This window comes from Gymnoscopelus braueri (genome assembly GCF_963280865.1).
Source record: "Gymnoscopelus braueri genome assembly, chromosome: 6".
NCBI classification, from domain to species: Eukaryota; Metazoa; Chordata; class Actinopteri; order Myctophiformes; family Myctophidae; genus Gymnoscopelus; species Gymnoscopelus braueri.
Window position 1 is genome coordinate 44,969,794 of NC_137607.1, and position 25,586 is coordinate 44,995,379.

At 42.4% G+C, this 25,586-nt stretch overlaps 1 protein-coding gene across 1 annotated transcript in view; it reads left to right on the forward strand.

Annotated features, from left to right (window-relative positions):
• kif14 (kinesin family member 14) overlaps positions 1 to 25,586 on the forward strand; it is a 44,363-nt gene extending 18,777 nt beyond the window's left edge. Inside the window, exons 19-30 of the mRNA XM_080430342.1 lie at positions 1,053 to 1,188; positions 4,120 to 4,213; positions 4,701 to 4,842; positions 5,681 to 5,802; positions 10,410 to 10,510; positions 13,115 to 13,345; positions 14,066 to 14,265; positions 15,386 to 15,538; positions 18,741 to 18,863; positions 20,660 to 20,734; positions 23,806 to 23,950; positions 24,569 to 25,586. Coding sequence (XP_080286468.1) covers positions 1,053 to 1,188; positions 4,120 to 4,213; positions 4,701 to 4,842; positions 5,681 to 5,802; positions 10,410 to 10,510; positions 13,115 to 13,345; positions 14,066 to 14,265; positions 15,386 to 15,538; positions 18,741 to 18,863; positions 20,660 to 20,734; positions 23,806 to 23,950; positions 24,569 to 24,975 — 1,929 coding nt within the window. The 3' untranslated portion in view covers positions 24,976 to 25,586. The remainder of the gene's footprint in view (positions 1 to 1,052; positions 1,189 to 4,119; positions 4,214 to 4,700; positions 4,843 to 5,680; positions 5,803 to 10,409; positions 10,511 to 13,114; positions 13,346 to 14,065; positions 14,266 to 15,385; positions 15,539 to 18,740; positions 18,864 to 20,659; positions 20,735 to 23,805; positions 23,951 to 24,568) is intronic.

Consider the following 25,586-nt stretch of genomic DNA (forward strand, 5'->3'; position numbering starts at 1 on the left):
TATTCTGGAAAAGTTTTGGAAATTCATTGCTAAAAATGTGTGGGGACCCTGTAGGGCTGTCATGATTATTACAAACATTTTCAAATATTTAAAAAAGCAGAAATGGCAGATCCACAAGCATACAACGTGTCACTTCGTGACGCGTTGTAAGCTTGTAGATCAGCTAAAAGTATAGAATGTCAGTATTTCTTTGGTTTTTAGGCTTCATAATCACTAATTGCGCAGGGCAGATATGACTAATAACTTCAAAATACAAACGGAAATTTCAATTGTATTCATAATGTTCAATGCCAAAAACGCAATTATTTGTGCGACAATTAATCGTCAACTTAAATTTGAAATTGTAACAGCCCTAACTGTAGATAACATGGAGGCACACTATAGCAGTGCATAACCGACATATCGAATATCAACATTGGCCCTTTAACATATTCCTTTGCACTAATGTGACTACAGTTTTGTCTCAATATAAACAAAGGAGGAAAAAAGGGTCCTTTTACAAGAAGTTGCAATTATAAGGTTCCATCCAATAGTAGATCAAGATATGGGGCAAGGGGGGTATGCTGAGTCGACCAACTAAAATATATTTCAAGGAAACTTATTGAGGAGAGGAAAGGGCTCCCTTTTTCTGCCGAAGAGACTGCAGATTGCCTACTTAAGAGGTCACTTGCTTGCATATTAACGTCCTATCCATTCTTGCATATTAACGTCCTATCCATTCTCTGCATGATATTTCAATCAGCAATCGACATATTTTCCCCCATCTGGGTCCTCTGGACTTTGGTAATGGGAAAACCCTAGATTATTCCAATGACTGTAAATTACTTCCCCTTCTTCAATTTCTCGCTGCCATGATTTCTGGTGATGATCCAACAGGACCTTGAGAGGTCTAAGCAAATACACTAATGGCTAATCCAGCGTATAAGTGGTCAGTCATCTGGGGAGGAATTTTTCAGGAAGGGGCCGTGGCAGAGCCGCAGGCTTCAGCCCTGACGCGCTCGTCCCATCTGATTGTGTTTTTAATGTGGTGTGCGTTATCGCTGTGCCCCCAGGCCATGGAGGACCACCGGCTGCGCCAGGCCAAGATCGTCGATGCTCTGGAGGAGGAAAAGAGGAAGCTGGGCCGAGAACTCGACGAGATCCAGAAGAAGAAGTCTGAAAGGGAGACTCGTACTCCTCTCCAGAATGGTGAGAGACGTGGAATAGCGTTTACAAACAGGGTCTTTGTTTTGTCCCTGCTCTACTGGCAGTCACTGCCAGTAGAGGGCGCATCCGCAGGTTCATGGCTTTACTTTTTGTATTGATATCCTCATTGGGGAATCTTAGATCGCTTCATATAAGAACTGTGTTCCAAAAATAAACCACCACCCTGGCGTTTTTACTCTTATGGATATGAAGCATCGACTGAAGGTGTAAATGTACATGTTACAGGTAAATTGGCATTCCAGGTAAATTGGAAAAGAGGCGCTTGTTTTCGCCGCCCCCCAGGCAATTCTGTAGAACCAACGCTAGAGGGCAATGAATGCACACTGAATCCACACGCATGCACATGCGTGTGTGTGTGTGTGTGTGTGTGTGTGTGCATGCGTGTGGATTCAGTGTGGTCTTCAGCGGGTCTTACGTGTGTCCACACAGGCTGCGCAGTACCTTAGCAGGCACGTAGATTTCAGGTCATGCGTTGCCTCCGCAGCTTAAGAGCCTCCTACACAGCTGGGACTCGGCGAAATCTACGCTCTACCCTCATTAGTAGCAGCTGGTTGTGCCCTACGTGCTATCGGTTCCCACGTCCACGGCGTTACGTGTCTGCTAAAACTACATTCGGGAGACAGAATGGCGTATCCTACTCTCCTCCTACTCCTGGGAGAGGCGTAGCCCTGCAGTGCTGTCCTACGCAGCAGTTTGTGGGCGCTCGTAACACCCATCGTAGCGAAATGGATCTATGAAAAGACCGACCACACACACACATGTATATACATACACACACACACATACATATATGAAACACACACATATATATATGAAATTACGGCCGGGCCGGTGCGTAACGTGCATGCCTACCCAAAAAAACAGACATACAAGCTGTCAACGCAATGCGACATGCGTGTCGATAGCTTGCAGATCTGTTCTTTTGGGTAGGGCGAGCGGCTGCGCGTCCATGAACCCGAAGTTTACAAATTGTACTCTCACGGATGATCCGATCGTCTGATAAAAATATTAAGCATATGCCAAGTTAACTAAAGGTATATAAATGATGCTGAGCTAAACATGTTTCCTTAATTTCGAAGTTTTATAGTTAAACGTTATGATTAAAGTCCCCAGTTCCTCTCACAAAGTGACAGCTCTTGCGCTCGGCATGTTTATGAACGGTTAAAAAATCTTTTGAAAATAGCAGATCTACAAGCTCACAACGCCTCACAAGCTTGTAGATCTGCTATTTTCAAAAGATTTTAATGCATATTAAATTTGGGAAATGGGACATTCTGCATATCTTTACTTTTGGTATTTTAAGTATATTTAATTTACTTGCATAATGGGGACACTTTAGTGTTTTATTTACCTTGCAGATGTCACCTCACCGCTGTAATTTAATTCATAAATATATTATTCAAAAGTTGTATTTGGAGTGGACTGCTTCAGGACATCTGACAGTTGGCTCTGGTATTTTTATGATCCATTTCACTTTCGCAAAGGGTGTTTAAACTGCTGTGTAGCGTAGGACAGCACTACGTAGTTTACGTAGGCTTTACGTCGGCTTCGTCCAGGAGGTCTTTACGTGCATGTTGTCTCGCGAATGTAGTTTTAGCACACACGTAACGCCGTGCAATTGAGAACCTACGACGATGGTATCTACTGAAGCCAGTTTAGATGGCACGTAGGGCACACACAGCTGCTACTAACGAAGATAGTGCGTGGCGGGGTTGCTACTGCGCAGGTGCGTGGAGGCTCTTACGCAGCTTCTAGGCTACGCACGAGCTCAAATTCGTTTGGGAAACCCGGCCAATAACTATTATCACGTGCAGTCCGCGTCTCATCAAAGCCCCGCATCGCGCCTCCTCCTCCTCGCGCCGCCTCGTCTCAAAGCCCCGCTTCGCGCCTCCTCCTCGCGCCGCCTCGTATCAAAGCCCTGCATCGTTTCTCCTCGCGCCGCCTCGTATCAAAGCCACGCATCGCGCCTCCTCCTCCTCGCGCCGCCTCGTATCAAAGCCCCGCATCGCGCCTCCTCCTCCTCGCGCCGCCTCGCATCAAAGCACCGCACCGCGCCTCCTCCTCGCGAGCCTCGCGTAAGAAACCCCGTCTCGAAAAGCCCTGCAGCGCCGCCCCGTGCCTAAAAACAAGCGCTTCACTTCCAATCTACCTGGAATGCCAATTTACCTGTGACATACACATTTACCCAAAGAGTAACACAATATAAACACTAGAAACGAGTCAAACAACCCAAAAACTACATTTCCCATGAACGGGGCTGCTGTGGGGACAGTGATTTCAGACCCGGAAGTAGTAGTTAAGACTTTTAAGGCAGAATTAATTCCATTTTTTTGACTGAATATCATAAACGATGCAGAGCCACCCCCCTGACAAAAACGCCAGGGTGGTGTGTTTATGTTTGGAACACAGTTCTTATATGACTTGATCTAAGATTCCCAAATGGGGATTTCAACACAAAAAATAAAGCCACGAACCCTGGAACAGCGCCCCCTACTGGCCCTCTACTGGCAGTGATGTCAGACTTCGGTGCTCTATTGCCATGAAAATATGCAGGTATAGTATAGTAGGCTACAGATACAGAATAGACAATTCATCAATGTGGATGGCCACATCGTATCTTAAAATTGCACATCCGGGTGCTTCATTCACTATTTCAGGAATAAATGCCTTTGCACACCAACAAACGTACATTTATGAATGGAATGCTGACCGCGTCCCATTGCTCATACAGTACACCCGCAGTGTCACCTGCTTATGACGTCATCAGTATAGCACTTCAGTACACAACAGGAACTACGGTTGTGCTTGATGCCGTTAAACTCCACCCATCTGGTACTACTGTTGGTACAGTGAGAACTGAGTGCCCCAGACGTGTTGGAGATAGTGATGTGCTTGGTTTGTGTCGTGCTGTAGGTCCTTCGCAGTGGGGTGCCATGAAGTTGTCCCTGATGATCGAGGAGGCAAACAAGATCAGCACCAAACTGAAGAAGAACACTGTGTTCAGCAGGTACCACTGCTACAGTCACATCCCAGTTCAACTCCCAAGATTGTACAAATGGATCCATGAGGTTCCTTCTGCACTGTACTCTCTTCTGAGTTATTATATCGTTGCTGTCGGGCAGAAACCTCTTGCTTTTTTTTTAAGTGAATTAACGCCCTACTTGTAGATCTGCTACTTTTGAATCCTGAAAAGTAACAGTTTTGGACATATGAGGTTTGCACCCGACAGACGATATTACATTTATTTGATGAAATGCATGTTAACAACACTGTGGGATGCTTTAATACGTTGTTAATGTCACATTAAAATGGGAGACTCGTATGGTGCACTGCTAATGCATTTTTCCAACTCTATAAAATGGGTTTTTGAGGGATTTCTTGGTGACTCATATTCAAGCAATATGAACATAAAATGGAATCCGTCTAAGTCAAATTCCTTTTTTTATATATGCTATACAATAAACTTCATTTTCATCTCTGCGCCTCTTTCTTAGACATGGGAGCGATAACAAGGAGAACATGGAGCAGGGTGATGGGCTGCAGGTTCGAGTCCAAAACAGAAAGCTGCGAATCTCCACCTTCTGGAGCCAAGAGAAATTCCAGAACAACTTGGCTGCCATGAGGGAGCAGGAGCAGGTAACTCCACAGAGGTCCTATCTTCAGACCTAATGCTGTTAAAATCAGAAGTAGACTGATTGAATGTTTTATTCAATCAAGACGGTACACTATAGGCATTTGATCGCAATTAACCACTTTAATCCTGGTGTCCCATTTTGAGCAAGTCATAAGTGACGACCTGCATAAATCAAAATAATGTAATTTTCAAAAATGGAGATCTGCTAATGTTGTAAATACTGTGACTTAAGTGGTTAACTAAACATTTTACTAGCTGGATAAAATGGCATGCAGAGTTCTATAGTATGACATAAACATTTATGGGAAAATACTTGGGAACTGGGCAAAACGGCATGTAATATTATGGAAATAACAAATTGTTGTTCAGTACCAATGCATACACACATCTCTACATGATCATAGCAAGGTAGACCTTTGTTGGGGGGGAAATACAGCTTCACCCAGCTGATGGCATGTTGAGCACACTGGGGGAGCGATTAGGGGTTAAGTGTCTTGCTCAGGGACACTTTGACAGCGGGCGGTCTCCTTCCGATTCCCAGGTGGCCCACCGTGTGTTGGCAGCTGCTATCAGCATTCATCACACTGAATCTCTGTCCATAGTGAATTTAAGATTTGACCTGTCTTAGTGTCTTGGATGAGTTCTACACAGCCTGTCAAATGTCTTCTGAGCTGCACTTTATACCACCCTGTCATGTTCCTCTGTTGTCAATGCAGTGTAATGTCCAATCTCCTGAGCGCCTCTCTAATGCATGAACGCCAGGGAGCTGAGCCCCCTGCCCTCCATCAGGCTTTTCTCATTAAGTTGAAGTAAATGAGCAGTATTTTATACTCTGCTCAGGGGGACACCTCCAAAGATGACGAGGTGTTTTACTGCCCGGATGATGAGTGGGAACAAGATCTACCAGACTCCGCCGCCTCCTCTTTCTCATACTCTGCTGCCTCCTCTTTCTCTCGCCGAAGGTAATTATCCCGTCCTCTCCCTCGTCCTGTTCATTCTTTCATCCATCCATCCAGCCATTTATGTATCCAACGGTCCTTCCATCATCCTGTATTTACATTGTGGTTTGGTTTTTGTATTCACCTGCCATTCTCATCCAGTGAGACCTGTAATGTGTTTTGATGGGTTCACTGCCTTGCTCAAGGTCCGGTTCGAATCTCAAGTTGCTTGCATACACTTTGGCTGTTGTAGGGACTGAACGTACAGTATGACAGGTCTATGACGGGGCAAACCAAGACCTACAAGCTCACAACAATGCATCGCAACGCATTGTGCGCTTGTAGATTGCCTATTTTAGCAAAGAATGCATCGCAACGCATTGTGCGCTTGTAGATTGCCTATTTTAGCAAAAGCAGACGTTTTCCTACATAAACTAGTAGTTATCTATTCTACAAGTTTAGTTAATTCTGAAGTTCAGAATGAACTACACTACAGCAAGCTTTCTATTAATTAAATGGTTTCACCAGCAGCTCTCCCAGGCCTAGATTTCCCATCAGGAGAGACTTTGGAGAGATTTGGCATTAATCTCGTCACAGATAATTAAATAATTTGGCTATATGAAATTCTGATAAGTCCCGAGCATAGTGGCTTCCCCGGCTTGGAAATGCAAATGAGTGTCTTGATGGTAGAGGGAGGCAGAGATGGGTTCTGAAATGATGACGGCGTAAGGGGCTGTGTCCACAAGTGTTTTATGAGCCGAGGAGCGCTTTGGATATCATGTCCACTGTCCAGAGTGATCGCACGGAGTGTTTATTGACATCCACAACGTTCAAACCCATCAACCGTTGCTATGCTCAAACGTCAAACATGGATTAAAGTTCTCAGTCGCCATGACTGATTTCAGTCATTTGGATTCCATAGAAGCCAGCATGTCTTATGGAAGCATGTCATGCACCCCAAAAAATCTACAAGCTTGCAACACGTCGCAGCGACGTGTTGTAAGCTTGTAGATAACCGAAAAGTGGCTATTAATCAGTATTTTTAAGTGGTCAAACTAGCAATAGACGGCATGTTCAAAATCCTAATGATCTCAGATATTTCATAAAAGCAAAGGTTAACCCTCTGGCGTCTGCCATTTTGCTTTGAAATGCAATCCGACTATCTTTTTTTTTTTGTTAGGCCTGGTATGGCTGACTTTAGCAATTTCTTTAACTGGTTGCGGTTGGCTTGGCTGTGAGACTTCCAAAACATCATAATTTTACTTGTGCTAATTGTACATTGTGCTAATTGTTTATGAAACAGAGTGTGGGGGCTCCTTTCATGCTGTTTCACAAATTGCTTATTGGACAGTTTATTTTTTCAGTGAGATTTTATTTTGCTTTAATCCATGCGTCATGTCATCTGCGTTTATCATTAATGGCTTGGCCGAAATCACGGTAAGGTTCAACTTTAGGTAAACATGGACTTCTCATGGTTGTGGTGATTCAATGTCTGGGCATAAATGACCGAGTTATCAGGCACAGCCAGAAGGATCAAATGTGACATTGATGAGGTTTAGCAGATGATGGAACGGGGAGAGAGAATTGAGAACTTTGTCTTAATTATTGAACTTGCATTTAGAGCTTCATTAGTCTCCAATTAGCAGAACTTTGGGTTTCAGTCAATTGGGCTGAGAACAACTGCTGAGAACAACTGCTTTAAAGTGGATGTTAAATAATGAACTTTAGATAAGTAGTTTTCAAAAAGCTCTTTAAAATTAAAGTGTTTTTTTTTCTTAAAAATGCAGGAAGATGGCAATAAGGCAATTAAAACAGTAAAGTGAAAAATGAAGTAACTTCACCACCATCAAATTAGAACAAACATAAAAAAGGCATTCAAGGGAATCGGCATGGGTAATGGAGGCAATAAAATAAAGCACTATAAAAAGACTTGGTGTACGAGTGGGTTTGCAGGAAGTAATTGTAAAGGAAGACACTCAGTGACTGACTTTACTAAGCCTCAGTTGTGGGATTTCTATCCGGAAAAATCTTGTGTTCCAAAAAATTCTCGTGTTTTGCCAACTTGCGCCAAACAGGCTCTGGCATCCTGTTATTGTGAACAATGTGCCCGGCAATGGGATGAATGTGGAAAGTCCAAATGCTGTCAGATGGAACGTGGAAATTCGTCTTTGTTAAACATTTTGGACGACTTCGCTTGTTTTCACAAAAAGGCCTCTATTGATATTTCCAGCGGTGTGATTTACTGCATTGCACATATTTGGGCCTTCGACACATTTTCTTTCTCCTTCTGATCAAAGTTTGTAAAAGCCACAGAATGTTTCCCTCTTGTGTATTTTTTATTTGTTTCCCCGTCTTGTGTTTAGTGGATTCACATGTGTACAGGCTACCCTGAATAAATAAAGGTCAATAAAAAAACAGGCTGAGTTGGTCAGGCAGGGGAAAGGGCAGCCAGGGGGGCTTGTGCTTCACAAAGACGGTGAGGAGACGGATTGGGAAAAGCTACGATGTTGCTCACCGGAAATAGCAGGTCTACAAGCTTCACAACGCTTTGACCCGATACACCGGCATATGATGGGAGTCTGCATTACGTAATGCAGAGAGAGGGAACAAAAGTTATTTTGTTTAATCAAATATCAATTTACTGTGCAGTAAAACAAATATGCAAAAATGTTGACTTGACTAATAATTATTTAACTTTGCTGTTTGGATGGTACAGTGTCTTAACCAATTAACACTGGCGTCCCTATTTTGGGCATCATGTCATATGTGAAAATATTCGAAAGCTCAACGCGTTGCAGGGTGCGGCATCATGGTGCAAGACGTTTTGAGCTTGTACGTTGGCTATTTTCACATGTCACTAAAGTATAGTGCAAAAATTACAAGTTTTATTTTTCATAACACACAGGAATTCATTCATTAAAGTTTGTTTAGAGCAGCGATACAGAATAAAACCCCTTGGGTCAAACCAATTAACGTTGTACTGTATAGTTTCATGCACTGCACAACAGAACCGCTGTACTACAACTCGAAACGGACAGCATTCCCACCCTACTTATTATTCTTGTCAGACATGTTTTATGGGGCTCTTGGTGATGCTGGGCCTAGTGCTGGTCTTAGCCAAATGAAACATGGCATGGGCTCAGTGCTTCCCTTTCAAAGTCCTCCATCCAACCAGGCCTGCCCTGAGGCTGTAGCTGGCTAGGCCAGTGGCCATATTCCCCCCCTGGGTCATGTCTTATTGTACCTACAATGCTAATGGGAGTGACTATTTCAAGCTGGTCTGGTGTTTGCTGCTAGTTCGTTTTTTGCAGTTTGCTGCTAGTTCATTTTTTGCAGTTTGGATACATTATTTTGAGTTTAGCATGCATGTTGTAAGTAACGGAACTGATATCCCAACCCACCGTAAGGCAGGGAGGCATAGTGAGTCTATCCTGTAAACAAAACGTCACTGGTTAGTCAGTTTGTTCATCAACCGCCACATGTCCTGCCTGCGTGTCCTTGAACAAATCACTGAATCTTTCCACTCAGAAGTTGCTCTGACTATGGATGACAAGCTGATCTACATGCATACATGCATCGCAATGTGCTGCATTGTGAGCTTGCCTTGAAGAGCTGCTATTTTTGGAGTGCGACACCATTGGGTGTACCACAGAGTACAAATTAATCCTGCAATACCAATCACTGGGTATACATGTCTCTTGAAGAGCATGTAGACCAACTACAACCACCACGGTTGTGTTTGTTATGAATCAACTTTATTCTGCCATATAGATTGGTCAAAATGACATTTTATTCACTTTTTTAAGTTATGGTTTGCTGCTTTGAGCATTATCGGGAAATTTACGTCGATATAGAAATAGATTGGACCTTCCTAATTTGTCCTTCACACTCACTCTGCGTTGTTTCTTGTACTTTAACAATTAATGTTTAGGTACATTAAAATAGAAATCATAATTTGTGGGTAAAAATTCCCTGAAGGTCTGACCTCTTGTCAGGTCGAAAAGTCGGCATCTTTATAAATAAAGCTTTTGTCGTGGCTACGAGCAGAGCAACCTCTTTCATTTGTATGCTTTTGCACCTTTGTCAGCACCGCTGCACTATAGAGCACCGAAGTCCTGACGTCACTCGTTCATCCCCAGGTTTGCGGAAGTAATTTCTCTATGGAGAATAACATTGGGTCATCTTAGAATCGTCTCATATAAGCATTGTGGTCCAAAAATAAACACCGCGTGTCGGCGTTATTGTCAGGGAGGAGGTTCTGTATCGTTTATCATAGTCAGTCACTTATATTTGATACAGTCTGTTTCTGGCGAAAATGTAACTAATTCGGCGGAAGTAACATTAGCGTTTTCTCACCGTCAGTTGATGCTTCATATCCATAAGAGTCAACCCGCCGGGGTCATTTGTTTATTTTTGGAACACAGTTCTTATTTGACGCGATATTAAATACGTCTATGGGATTCAGAACGGGGGTGGAAAACTGCGAACCAGGTAGACAAACAAAGGATGTGTAAATGACGTCAGACTTCGGCGGTCTATTGTGTGCGCCCTCCCACCTCCCTGCTTGTTTGTTTTTATAATTTGTTAAAGTGAAAACAAGGTAATAACTTTAACTTTGTTCTACTTACCAGGAGTAGGAGCCTGTTGAAGAGCAAGAGGATCTCTGGTCGTCTGTATGAGATCAGAGTTCATCCCATCCAGAGTCTCCTCAACAGCTCTTCACTGTCTACTGGTAAGTGGGTAACGCACACATGTTGCAGGACCTCATTGGAAACCAGTGTTTCATTACGCTTTTATGTTTATCCTGGGTTTTGTATTGTGATTACTTTCTTTTACCCAAATCAACTTGTATACATTATATCTTCTATATCGGTGGTTCTCAAAGTGGTCCTTGAGGAGTTACAGGTCTGTAACTCAGTGTTCAAACCAAATGGATTTGCTTCCACCTGAATCTAGGCTTTTACAGTGTAGACTGGGGTTCCAGAGATAGAAAATGGTATAAAATGGGGCTAATGCATACCACATATGGGGGTCCTTGTAATTTAACCATTTGTTCTACTTACCAAAGTCTGGTCCGGGGACCACCAGCGGTCCAAACAGACCTCTTTACGGATCTATTTGTGCACCCCAATCGACGCTTTTAAATCCAGTGTTAATTTAACGTGTACAAATGGACCTGTGAGGGTCCATTTGTTTCCATGTATACTCTGTTGCAGACGTAAGGGTCCATTTGGTTGTTTGTCTGTGTGCCAGGATTATGCCCAAATGGGCACTCGCACCCATATATGATTATTATTTAAACGGATCTATGAGAGCCACATCTCAACGACTGAACCCAAAGAAAATGCTGAACCACATGATTGACGTTAATCCTCTAATGATAATGTGAAAACGACTTAAGTTTCAATGCATGCTGCAACCGCTTCAGAATCAAACCAAACAGTTGTGTTGAAACGTTAGCCCATTTCCCCTTATCATTCATCTATACTTTCTCTTATGATGAATCTCAAAAATAGCCTTTTATAAGCTACTACTGTATATGTGCTTGTAGGTCAGCTATCTATTTTTTTTGGGGCGGTGAAACCGCCCCTATATGTGAGGTTTGGATATTTGCGCACCAAATCCTGCGCTGTGATTGGCCAAAAATGTACCCCGCCTAACCCTGCACCGTGATTGGCCAATCAGTCTATTCAGGACTGTGATTGGCCAGTGTCACATGACACATGTGCATAGCCCTATATAAGAAACCATAACCTTTAAGTTATGGTTTCTTCCATCACTTCTTCCATCACTTCTTCCATCACTGTGATGACCACTGTGACCACACCGCCCACTTCACACTGGGTGTGATTTTTTTTTGTTGTTGTGCTTTTTACCCTTTTACTCCCCTTTATTAGTCGTTATGCCAATTCATTCCTCCCCACACACATTTCTGTGTTGTCACTGCTGTTGTATCCTACTGACTCACCTGCCAGTTAGGAGCCCCCACCTGGAGAACGTACTGTGACTAGAGCCTTCGTCCTGCTCCTCCCGTCCAACACTACCTGCTGATAGATGCCGCCGCCCCCCAGCCCGTAGGAGTACGGGCAGTGACAAATATCACCCACCCCGCCCGGCTTCCCCCCAATCGTGTTAGTATAGACCCTCGACAAAGCCGGATGCACCATGGGGGATTCGAACCCCCAGGCATTGCTGGTATTTTACCACTGCGGCACCCGAACGCAGTCAACTATTTTCAAAGTTTGAGTGAAGTGATTAAAGTGAATGGTGTGCTCCAGTATTTTCTTTGGGTTCAGGCGTTCAGATGTGTCTCCTAGAAGTGTTTATAGTACATTGTCCTTTCTGAGAACACCGACCTCCGTTTGTGGCAGGGCTGAAGCGCAAAGAGATTTCCTTCAGCTCTAATTATTCTTTCTTTATACATTTTCTTGAACTGAAAGATATTTATACAACCATTTTTTTAGATCAATTCTGTAGAGAATTCCACAGTTGACTGCCAGCAACTGAAATGCACATCTGCTTTAAAGTAGTCTGTGCATACGGATGCATAAAATCTAATTTCCCTTAATGTCCTCGTCCTCTGAACTGAAAACAAACATATTTTGTACATGTTATGGTGGTTAATACTCTGTTATTTGATCTGTACATAAATAATGACTCGTACACATAGTTTTAGACTTGGGTTCATTTAAGATGGTCATATTTTCCCAAAATCATTAGCATATAGAGCCACTAACAAGCATTTACAAAACCCAGACAAGAACATAATTTGGAAAGAGGCAATAACATTTTGAAAGGGAAAATAATCTAGACACCCTGGGATTGGCCTGTAAATGTTAAAATGGCTGAAATGAATACAGATGGGGTAGGCTAGCTAGAAACAAGCCAACAATCACTTTGATGGTCAGGTTTGATTAGAGTACAATGCATGCAGTATTTCACAACCTTTCAGGCACAATTATATTTTCTTAAGCAGACACTCGAGACTTTTTTAGCTAAGTGAACATGGGTTTTCTCTGCCTTAATGATATTCTGTAACTACTTCACAACGGAGGATTAATCCAAATGGTATTCCATGAAAGAAATGGCTGGAAGTTCCTAAACAATCAAATATACAGTAACTATCTATCCATTGTTTTTGTTGGTTTCCTAGGAAGGCCTGATAAGCCTGTTTGTGTTTTTTTTTTTTTTGCCTCTCCGGCACATTATCTTATTTTTTTTGTTGTTGTACCCCATTTATTTTTTTAAAGAGAAATCTTCTCTTTTCTCTCATGCGTTTTTTAACACTTATGTGCAACTAAACTAAACCATTGGCTATGTTCTGTCTCCCTCTCAGGTCTGATGGGTGTGAGACAACCCCCTTCCACCCACCCTAGCTCCTCAGACTCCGCCCTGCCAGGCATTTGCAAGGAGCTAATTGGCCAGACACTATCACGTCTGCGTCGCAGCAGCGCACCAGACGAGAGCGTGGCCGACCGACTGGCCTCAGACCTGTGCATTGTGTACACCGCCGTCCGCCGCATCGCTGAGCTGTATGACGGCCTGGATGAGGACAGCCAAGAGAACGGTGGGATTTAACTTGACAAACATGGATGCGGAATGGTTTAATTCTGAAGGAAATACTCCACTGTCCAATTTGTGGATGTTTAGTCAATTTGTGACATTAAAGCGGCACTATGTAACTTTTTTGAATAAAATGTAATTTTGTCCAATCTGTATGATGGAGTATGTTAATACAATATAACTCATACACTCAGGCGGTTGTATTTTGTCCCCCTGCTCTTCTATTGAGACCTGATCCTGTCAAAGGTCGTGTCTCACCTAGACACAGGATCTGACACGAATTTTGACCTGATGGTCAAGATGCAATTTATCCCCTGAGAAAGCAGAAAAAAATCAGCTACATGTGCAGCTTTAACTGTCAATCAACACAACATAAAGGTTTCATTACATGCAGGTGGAAATATGCATTTATAGATACTTTAAATAATTTCTACCCACTAGAGGGTGCTTTTGTTCAATGAAAAGCACTTTTACTAGCAGAAATTATCCTGGAACAATATACCAGAAAAATGTTATCGTTTGAAATTTCCTCAACACGTGTACCTATGTCTGCTTAGTAGTGCGGAAGTTTACACGAACTAACTCAATTATGTTATTGCGTGTCGATCGGATATTTTTGTTACTTTAAAAGTATCAGTTTTGGGTATGAGGTTTCCACCCGAAAGCAACTCTATGATGCCTCTAGACTATCACATTGCTAAAGCTTGTGTCTTTTCCCTCACAGTGTTTGTGTGTAACCCAGAGGCCCAGACCCAGCTGGTAAAAGCCACCTCGGCCATAGAGAGAGCAGTGTTTGTCACCATGCAGTGGCTAGCTGCTGTTAAACCCTCCTGTGGTCAGCTCTACAGTCAGCTCTACGCCATCTCTGAGGAGCTCCGCAGGCAGGTGAAGAAGATGGGAGGCTTTTTTCAGCTTCTCGTTCAGGTAAAACACAACTTCATTGTACAGCACTTGGGGTCAACATTTGTTAAGTCGTAAAATATAAACATCAATAATTAAATAAGATGTAAGATCAAATAAATGCATATAGGCACACTGTATGCCAAACATTAAGGCTACAGTCCCTTAGTTTTTACGTCTCTCCTGACACTGAGGTGATTGCAACAATATCCGAATTACAATAAAGATGGTGCATCTAAATCAATCCAGTGCAACATCTGCTTCAAATAACTTTACTGACGTCGTCAGCCAGTAGGTGTCTAAATATTTGAAAGCCTTATTCATGTTCCGTTTGATTTCTAGCATGAATCGCACTGAAAACTGACAAGTCTTCAAGACATGTTCCATTTGTTTTCTAGCATGAATCACACTGTCTTCAAGACGTTAAGGGCTTCAGGCAGGGAGAATGTGGAAGATATGTAGAAGCTCTACAGTCACAAATCTGTGCAATCTCGCTCAATGAAATGATCACATCTGTGCAAGGACAGCAACTGGTGGTGCTTCCCCCTCCACTCCGATAAAATGGTTACAAAACCATGAAAACACCTGAAACGGGGAGGCGGGGGATGTTCGATTTAAGCCCCGTTTTGCCACGTGAGCGAACGCCGTCTAATCAGAATGCACAAAATTGATTGACGGGTCGTAGCTGTGAGCTGTTTGTAGCCGCGAGTATGGAAATGACCGCGTGCAGGGAATTGTCAACCTTGAGCCCCTAACAAAACATGAATATAGTGTGTGTATATATATTTAATATATTTTTCATATTTATATAAAATATTTAACAGCCTCGGTACCTAAACACTGAATGCTTATAATAATAAAGTAATTTTTCTCATTTTTTATTTCTACTTTAACTCCCACCGTCACTCCAGTTTCTCTCTTTTTACGGTGTTCTAATTTACGCACTCGCCCACTTCAATCAATGTCAACCATTTTGTTGGTTCTGCTGCTAGTTATCGATCTGGCTTCTGATTTTTAAATCACCCATGTCAGTATATACAGTAAGTTTCCTTTTCCTCCGCCTCACACGGTGTTTAACTCGCTCACTTTGCTGTTAAATTAACCTACCTGACCCTTCCCCCTACCCTATCCTACCCCTTCCCAGGGCTGCGAGTCTGAGATCTCTTCCATGGTGACGGAGGCCCAGAGAAAGAGCGGTCAGACACTGGACGGCGCTCTGCGAGCGCTGTGCCAGCTGGCAGCAATGACTGGCACCGCGCTGAACACTGCGGAGCTCGGCACATGGGCCACAGGCAAGGTAACTCCCCCATTAATAGCACAGCAGCTCGTCTGTACATGTGAGGGCTCAGGGGCCCCTTGTAATCAGCACTCCCCCGTTCCATAATGCGGGAGAATGGAATATTAGTCTCATGGATTTATTGAACCGAATGTTAAAACTGCATGTATGATTATTTTTTGTGGACTGTATAAGTTCACCAGGGCTGCATATTCTGCTGTACAACCTCTCATTAAGACGGCTACTAAATTCCCAGACCGTTTCTTTTTTACATACTGGGTATGAACTTCATCGAAATGTCTCTCTCTTAGAGAGGTGCTCAGTGGGCATAACAATGCGCCATATCTAACCAAAGTCACTAAATTAGTCATATGTTCACTTCATGGACCGGTTGACCCTTGCTGCTGCTGTCCACAGGATGGTGGATCAGCGGAGCTGTCTGGATCAAAATGTTAATTAAACCATTAAAGCCTCCTTCTCTACGCCATGTAAATAAGACAGGGAAACGCCAATACCCTCCACCACCTGACAAATTAATCGACATTGGAGCTTTATTTAGCGAGAATCTGCAGATGTTTACTACAGTAAAACATTTAATGCCCTCTGAGGGCTAAAAAAAGTGTGCATTTCAAAAGATCTGGCTATCACTTTTGGAGGACGATCTGAAGATGCCGTGTACCTTAGCCAGTTTGGATGGAATGGCAGATTTCCTGGTTGGCTAGTAGATGGAAGAAGAACCAGAAAGCATACCTGCCTGGCCCCTAAATACTAATTATTTTTATATTAATGATGATACTAAATATACAGTATATGATCACTCCGGCGGCGTTTGTCTGGCAACACCGGGCAGGGTGTTGGCCCATTGTGCTGTGTGTTCAGCAAAATCAGAGAACCTCTGGTCTTTTTTTATTTTCATTTTTAATTTAGAGTGGCCAATTATTTTTTACCCCTTTTTCTCCCCCATTTAGTCGTTATGCCAATTGATTCCTCCCCACACACATTTCTGTGTTGTCACTGCTGTCGTATCCTACTGACTCACCTGCCAGTGAGGAGCCCCCACCAGGAGGACGTAGAGCCTTCGTCCTACTCCTCCTGCCCAACACTCCCCGCTGACAGGTGCCGCCCCAGCCCGTAGGAGTACGTGCAATGACTAATATCACCCTCCCCGCCTGGCTTCCCTCCCCCGAACACGGGCCAATTATGTTCGTGTAGACACTCGACAAAGCCGGATGCACCACGGTGGATTCAAACCCACAACCTCCGTGGTGGTGGGCAGGGACTTTTACCACTGCGCCACCCGAGCGCCTGGAGACCCTCTGGTCTATATAAAGCAGGGGTTGTCAACTGGTGGTCCGTGGAGGTATTGCATGTGGTCCCTGATCATGCATTCAGTAATGTAGGAAAGTGAAGATTTTCTTTCAAATTAATTTTCATTATTCATACTTTTTTTTTATTTTGGAGAAACTTAGCAACTTGGCATTTGAGAAATTAAAGACATTATCATCATTATCAGTGGTCCTTTGAGGAGGCTTATGCTGCAATTCCAAAAGTACTTAACTACAGAAGAGGATCAGCTCATTGCCCTGTCCACAGACTCTGTCAAGTGGCACATGTATGAAACACAGTCCCTTGTGAAGTTCTGGGTGAATTGTCAGGCACAATACCCAGATCTTGCAGTAAAAGCTAAATGTATTTGACCTTTTGTAACTACGCATCTCTGTGACTGTAGTATTTTCATGCTGGCATACCTGAATAATATATAGGGCATGGTTCGAGCCAGAAAGTGACATGAGACTCCACTATAGCCAAGAAGAGGCAAACATGGACCACCCGTGATCATTTCATGTACCACTACTAAGATGACACGTCAATGTTGTTGACAGCAGTTACTGGAACTTCCACAGAAAAGGGAACTGGAATCTCAAGTGGACGTGTGGCCTGGTTGAGTCATCATTATTAGGAAATGTGCCCATATAATAGCATATGTCTGCTCACTCATCAGTTAACATGAGTTTAATATAGAAGGCTGGATGAAGTAGGAGACATTCTCAAAAACACTCAAACACTCAAATGCTCTGCTCACTAGCATTATATTTCAGTTAAAGTTATACATTGCAGGTCCACAAATAATAATTTTTAGCAGCCTCTGCTGGTCATTACCGTCACTGCAGGCCGTTTGTTTATTCCTCTGTTACCCAGAATTCCATTTGTTTTCACCGGAAGACGGAAGCGTTTCAAAAAGCGTTCTTTTAATTGTTTTATACGATCTGTGGATCGTTTCTCTTAGCCAGTGGAGCTTTAGTTACCGTGAGCTGTGTTTTCTTTTTCTGTTTTTCGACCTTCAAATCATACAATCTCTTAAAATCTGCGTGAGTTTCCTTTTTGTTATTAGCGCGGTAGTTCCTGGCCAAACAGGAAACCGGTGCGGTAGTTCCTGGCCAAACAGGAAACCGGTGCATTTCCGCCTCCGTTTTCCAGCCAGATGACGTCATTTTCGTGGGAAAGGCTCACCGAACCACCGTTCAATAGAAAATATATAAATAAAAGGCTTTCGGTGGTGAAATTCATGGAGTGGGTGTTGTGAAACTTTTGCCACTCACAAAAGATATACAATTTAACTTTAGTTTTGTTGAAAAAGTTACCTAGTATTACTTTAAATAATGACTGTTAATTAAGGGCTTGATTAAATATGTTGCGCGTAGTATCATGCAATGAATTATAGTTTGAGTATTTTAGATCTTATAACTCTAATACATACAGAGTTATAAGCTGATCATAATGTATTATAGACCTGGGATGCATAGTGTTACCAAAAACAGTAAGCTTAGCTCATATCCCAACACAACAGTGGTCCCCAGGTTGAGTCTTAGTCAGGGTGGTGGTCCCTGGTTCACAATCAGTTGAAAACCCCTGATATAAAGTATACAAGCAGGTTTACATTCTAGCCTGATAGAATATAAAGCTGGCAATGGCAGCTCTACAAGCTCACAACAGGCACGATGCAACACGTTGTGAGCTTGTAGATCAGCTTTTTTGAAAGTTTTAGCCTATCAATGACCTGCCCAAATTAGGGATTGATCGATTATTTGATTACATTATCAATTGTTGTTTTCTAATAAGTCGATTAGTTGGATTAACACCCCTAGAGCTTTCTACTACTGGCATATTCAATGGCTTCCTTAAATAAAAGTTCACATTTACAGTTGTCATTTCTGATTTTCAGCTGTCAGTGGCCACGTCACTACTGGAGGGGACCAATAAGGGTGTCCAGTCCCTTCTGAAAGAGGGTCTTACCATCAACAATGACCTGCTGAGAGAAGCTCAGCTGTTTTATCCAAGGACCCCGGTAAGTGATGACAATTATCTGGTGACACAGGAAAATGTCATGCTCCATACATTAATGTCATGGTATCATGCCCACCGGCATAACACTAGAAGGAGTCAACTGACCTCACCCCCCCCCCCCCCCCCCAAAAAAAAGGTCTCAAACTTGGGGAAAAATGCATTCTACTATGCTTTTACCATAATGTGGAATGAATTACCAAAACCCATTAAAGATCTCGCCCCCTACCTAAACTAAAAGAATGTCTGACCTCAAAATTCAAGCATAGTTTAACCCCTCCTTGCTAGTAGCATCCTCTGCCCCTACCCTTCTTCCTCCTCTGTAAATATACCTGTTGATGCTACTGTGTTTTCTACCAATATGTATTGTATTATACGTACTGATTAATTGAATGCAATGGAAACAAGCCCCTTGGGGCTTTTTGTGTTATGCGTTTAGCATAACCTTTGCCCATACTACCTGTACCATTATTAAATAGTGTGTGTACACACACTATGAATACTTTATATAAGTGTCCAGTCGGGACCAGCTAACTCCTTTTTTCAGTTTTTTTTTTTTCATAAATCAACGCTATTGAACCCCCTATACATCTGTGTAAATTTTTTTTTAATAATAACATATGAAAAGTATTAAAAAGCGCCTCTGACGAAAACTCCTAACTCCATTGGACCCTCAAACTGTCCGTCAAAAACAAACAACTCCCCCCTCCTCTCAGGCTCTCGAGAAGCTCTGCTCTGTATGAGGCAGACAGGGAGAAGATTTTTCAATGCTTTTGGGAGAACATAAACTGGGAAGAGAAGAGAATGTATGTGCAAGGTTTGATAGATGTCACCCCAGTAAAGAGGAGAAGGGTGTCTTCACAAAGGTCATCTGCTCGTGTTTTCTTTTTAAATGTTAATGGACAGAGAATGAGTGTGCAGGAGTTTGTTTCAAACATCTCCAAGAGCTCAAGGAGATCATGCCAAAAGACTTTCACAGCTTTTATGACAATCTAAAGCACTAAGAAACACCCACCACACACACGCAACACACAACACACAACAGTGTGATAATAAAATGTTGATGGGTATATGATAGGTAAATTCAACTGTGGTTGTTATTGTTAGTGCAGTAGGCTACAGATTTGATAGGCTAAAGATTCTATTTTTCATGAATGTATTTATATGCCATTTTTTTTATTGTTGGTGTGCCATGATCGCTTTTGTTAAATACATGATTGAGTATTGAGGCAGTTGTTTGTTGCACTCAACTGTAGAAGAACAACAGTGGTAACAGTTAGATCCATGGTTGTTTACAATGCATGTTAAAATAAAAGTTGTTTAAGTACAGAATTCAGCTTGATCTATAGTATATGAGGATGGCGCTCACCATAAATAGCTGATCTCCAAGCTCACAATGTGTTGTGATGTGTTGTGAGCTTTGAGATTCATTGCCAGCTGTTCTTATCAATGATGGACAAAACCTCCTAACTCCACTTGCACTGGATTTGGGTAAAGTGGTGATAATATAATGACACATGCAAGTATCTGATAATATATAAAGTCACAATACCAAGTTTGATGAGGCAGTATTGCTTTGTTTTAAAATAAGGTTTTCTTCATTTTCTGAAAAATTGATATTTTGTTTTTCATTTCCTGAACAATTACCATTTTGGATTTAGCTGGTTCCGGCCGAACAGCAGAGATATAAAGTATTCAATCATATACACGGCGATAGAAACATTTGGATTCTGTATACAAATAAATATAAGTAGACCTTGAGTGTGTTAACACATATTGCTGTACCATCTCTATTTGCAGGTTCTACAGAATCTGAAGTCCCAGACTGTAGACTTGGCCTGTGCTCTTCAGAAATACATCCACTGTCATATGTCGGTAAGCTACATCAGTCAGTAGAACCACAAGCCCACATCAACACATTCTGAAATGATAGATAGATGGATAGATATATACTTTATTAATCCCAAAGGAAATTTGTTCCGTTCAACAGCTCAAGTTGCCATACATTCATACAGATTTGTCAGTAAAAGCAGCATGATGAATATATACAGGTTTGTCAGTTTTTCTATTGATGTAATGCATTTGATATCCATCATGCTGCTTTTACTAAGTTATAAGAAGTTGATATCCATTACTAAGTTATAAGAAGTTGATATCCATCATGCTGCTTTTACTAAGTTATAAGAAGTTAAAAATCCTAAGTTTAAAAAAACTACAACACAGCTATAACTACAATATAAACATTAACTGGCTAACCTCGGAATGAAGGAGTTCTTAAATCTGTTTGTGATAGAAACGTATCACTGAATGTGCTCTTCTGTTCTTCTGATGCCACACATCAACACTCTTAATACTTGGCTGAGCGACCAAGGCAACCAGGTGCTCACCGGAGACTTGATGGTGAAAGAAGTTAAAATAGTAAAAGGCTCCTGGATCAAACGGGATAAAACATCAGATATAAAATGGGAGATCCGGGCACTCGAAGGCAAAAACGTGCATATATGAAACGACATGTTGACGTTGTATTAAATAAAGGCTGTTCCCTCTTTTAACTTCGAGTGCCGGCATCTCCCTTTTTTTTTTTATCTGAACTCTTAATACTTGGTTTGGTCTTATTCATGGTTAACCACATGAATGAACCAATAGGTACATATTCATATTTCAAAAAACTAAACGAATGTGAAAATAATTAGTGGGTCTACTTCTATGGCCTACCGACGGTGTGCATACAAAGTTTGGCGCTGATCGGTCCAGCTTGCGAGATTATCTCCAGACAGACACAGATCCCCTCATACAGCCTCTTGTAGAGCAACGGCATAAAAAACCATCTCACATTGTGACACTTAAATGCTACAGATTAATCCCCACCATCCCAGCAGGCCTGTTAAAGCTGCCAGTCATCGTTAATGGCTGCTTGTGGAACCCAATGTCCTCTTGGCTTATCTCCCCCCAGTCTCCCCTTGGGCCACTGTTCAGATAATGAATGTGTTGAATGATCTGCCATCAGTCACCCTGAACGCGCTTGTTTGCCGTTATCTTAAACCACACAAAACGACAACGCTTTGCCAGGGATGCTCATCGTCACGTCACCGGCGGCCCGAAGGACAATAACCTCTGGGGGTTTTCACCACCCACACAATGTCATTGTTTAGACGACAAAAGAAAGTGAGTTATTGGCTGGTTATGTCTTAATTGGTTTCTGACAGGGCTGAGTGTTGTGTTCGTGTGCAGTTGGTGAAGATTATGGCATATCACGATGTAGTGGTGACCTGTGGTTTGGGTGTTTCCAGTAGCTTTTTACTTGTCAGGTGGAACAGAATATTTTTTTACAGGATTCCAAACATTTTGCAGTAAAAAAACAAACATGAATATAGTAAACAAAGTCAAATAACAAGACAATGTCAAATATGCATAAGGGGCATGGTCAACATGGAAATAAAATGAGGCAGACTACTGTATGCCTCATTTGCAAGTAGAGAAAGCAGATTGTTGTTGCTGTAGGGTAGAAACCTTATGTGGATCTCTTATATATTTTTTCGTATATTAATGGCCTACTTTGACAGTCACACAAGTAGCGAAAAAGCAGTGTCACGATGCAACTCGTTTTGATCTTGTTGATCTGCTATTTTCTCATTTGAATCCTGAAAAGTAGCAATTTTGGACATATGAGGTTATATACATTTAAAAAAATGTTCCTCCAGTGTAATGGTAAGAGAAGGTGAAAACGGCATGTTCTTTGCAAAGAAGGTGTTGCAATCGGAAAGTGAAATTCCTGGCTGAAGTGAATAAGTGGGTTTATTGCTGCGTATGTTTCCCACTATTCAGGGTTTTGCTAATGGAGGGCTGAGGATTGGGCTGCTTGTGTTTCATTGAGATCAACATTGGCTCCTCTACAGCAGTGCATGGAGATGAACGCTGTTACGTTTATGTCATAGGAATGGACTGATCCCCTTGGAACGGCCCCTCGTTTTTCCAGTGACATCAGTCGGAACTGTGTGTGTGTGTGTGAGAAACGTTGGAGAAGTGAATCCTTGGACCAGCTGTGACAGTTTGGGTGGGGAAAAGTGACTGTGATTGTGCTTTCCCTTAACCACAACCCACTACTGTTGAAGTGCCATTGAGCAAGGCACTTAAATCTTAAGTGGTGGTCATCAGAACAATGAGGCTGTCCTCTGCAGTTATCACAACAAAATCCTCCTCGCCATAGCCGAGTGGCTCGAGATGCCGTCTGGGAATCGGAAGGTCACTGACCCCCCTATCTTGTGTCTTGTTGCATCCTCTTGTGAGCTTTTAGCTATTTTCTCCAAATGTTTGCATATTTTTGCCAAATGTTCACCTGTTTGCCCAGAATAGGGAGTCTCGGGTTCATGTGGTTAACAGACTAAACGGTGGTCCTAATGCCCTGTTCAGGACAAGCAGCAGGACAAGTTCCATACATGCATGACATAAAGCAACAATCACATTTAAACAAAAACAACTTAAAACTAAGTCGAGTGCAAACTGAGTCATAAGGCAGGTACGGGGGGGCAAAGCATATGTGCAATAGTTAAAAAAAAAATTGCAGACAAAAGCTAAAGTTCTTGTCATGTCTGTATCAGTCCCTCCTGGTACACGCAACACAACTTTCTTAATACGCTGAGGAAGGCTTGATGCCGAAACACTATTAATTAAAAAGTACCAGAACGTTTTTAACTGGCAGTCTTAACTTACGGGGCGAGATCGTCCGGTTGAGGGGCCGTCGCCCCCTCATGCCCCCCGTGACACCGGGCCTGTGCCTAGCTAGGAGACTTTATCATGATTTCTAATGTTGCGCTTGTCTTCATGATTTCTAATGTTGCGCTTGTCTTCAGAGTCTCAGATTTTGTTTGTTTGTACAAACGTAACAGAAACCAGAAGGACATTTCAAAATGTGCCATACATGAATTTTCACACTCGTGTCCACACAGGAGCACGAGGTCAGCCCAGAGAGCGCGGGGGAGGAAGAGGACTTGGAGCTCCAGCTGCAGAGGCTGGGGAACACAGCAGCCAGACTGTTCCAGTTCAACCAGGCTGTCAGACAGCTGCACCACTCCCTCTCCACCAGTCTCCGAGGTAACGCAAGAAGAACCTCAAGATGATGGCTAACTACCAACCCAGAGAGGCTGGTTTTAATCACGCTTACATTTTAGACTCACAACCTTGGACACAGGGTACTGTAACTCGCAATGTGTGTAACAATAAAATAATTCTTAGATCACCAACATTCCCAGAAATCAATTGTAAGAACTGCAAAGGCCAAACCCCATAGCATCCAGTACTGTAATAAAACGTTTCTTGTGAATTATGTGATGCCAAAGAAACATTTAGTTTTTGCAATATTGTGTTGTGATGAAATTGTTGGTGAACAATCGCACAGCACCAAAACAAATGCCAAATTTAACAATTTGTAAAGCCACACTTTCCATTAAGGAATTGCAACCTAAAGACATGGAACATTCACTGCTATAATGTACTGTATCATTGCTGTCGGGCAGAATCCTCTCGTCTCCATAAACTTTTTGTGTTTGTTCGTAAGTTAATGCCCTACTTGATCATACTACAGTGTCACACAAGTAGCAAAAGTAGCAGATGTACAAAACGTGTCGCACCGCGTTTCGAGCTTGTGGATATGCTACGTTTGCTATTTTTAATTTGAATCCTGAAAAGTAATCGCACTACTTTTCTATCCAGGTAAAGTCTGGGACTCTGACCTCGGCATCTGCACGCACGCCATCTCCTCCTCTGCCAGGGCGGTAGACGAGCACATCAGCGGCGCTCTGCACAAAGGCACACTGTCTTCCTCCACCGTGTCCTACAGCCTGCGGCTGCCCTGTGTCCAGAGCGTCCTGGCCACACGCGACGCACTCCACACAGCCCTCCAGGCTCTGGCCAAAGCCACCTTTAACCAACAGGGGGCAGCAGAAAGGAGTGGCTCCACCAGCACGGAGAAGAGCGCCGGCGAAGACACGTCATCCAAGGAGAACGTTGTTGGCTCTCACAGTTCTTATAGAAATAGGACCTTCTCTAAGACGGTGACATACACCCCCTCCTATGAGACGGTGTACACCTCCTGCAAAAGCAGCCCTTACTTTGTCTGATTTATTTTTGTTTTATGGGTGCCTGTAATAATATTATTTGTAGCTCTCAAAGGCTCTCATCTAACTTGTTTATGCTGGCTAATTGCCATTTGATGCAGCAGGACAAGGATTTTATATTCTGAGGTTTAGTTGTACCAACCAGCGCAATTTTACCTTTACTTCTATAGCTTTTAACCTTTAACAGTTTTTCCTATTTTGTTTTTAAAAGCAACTTTGAGTACTGTATGAATTGTATTTATTATTGTACAGACTTAACTGTACAGTGTGCTGTAAACATCAATGGTCGTGAGTCTCATTATTGGGTTTCATAAGTTTTGTTGGTACATTTTGTTTCCTTGCTGCTTATAGCTTGTAAAAAAAAAAAAACGACTAGCTTTACTGTATTGAACAACCTTCATTGTCTATCGTATATCACACTTTGCACTCAGGAGTGCAGGAGGGCTTGAATTATTAATACTTGCACTGAACCTCGCACAAATTATGTCTTTTTATTCCCCCCTTTATATACTTTGAGCTGCCACATGATTGACATCAAACCTTTTACCAAGACACAATAAAATATTGAAGACTGTGCAGGGATTTCTTTTAAAAAGCTTGCAAATTAAGGTTTT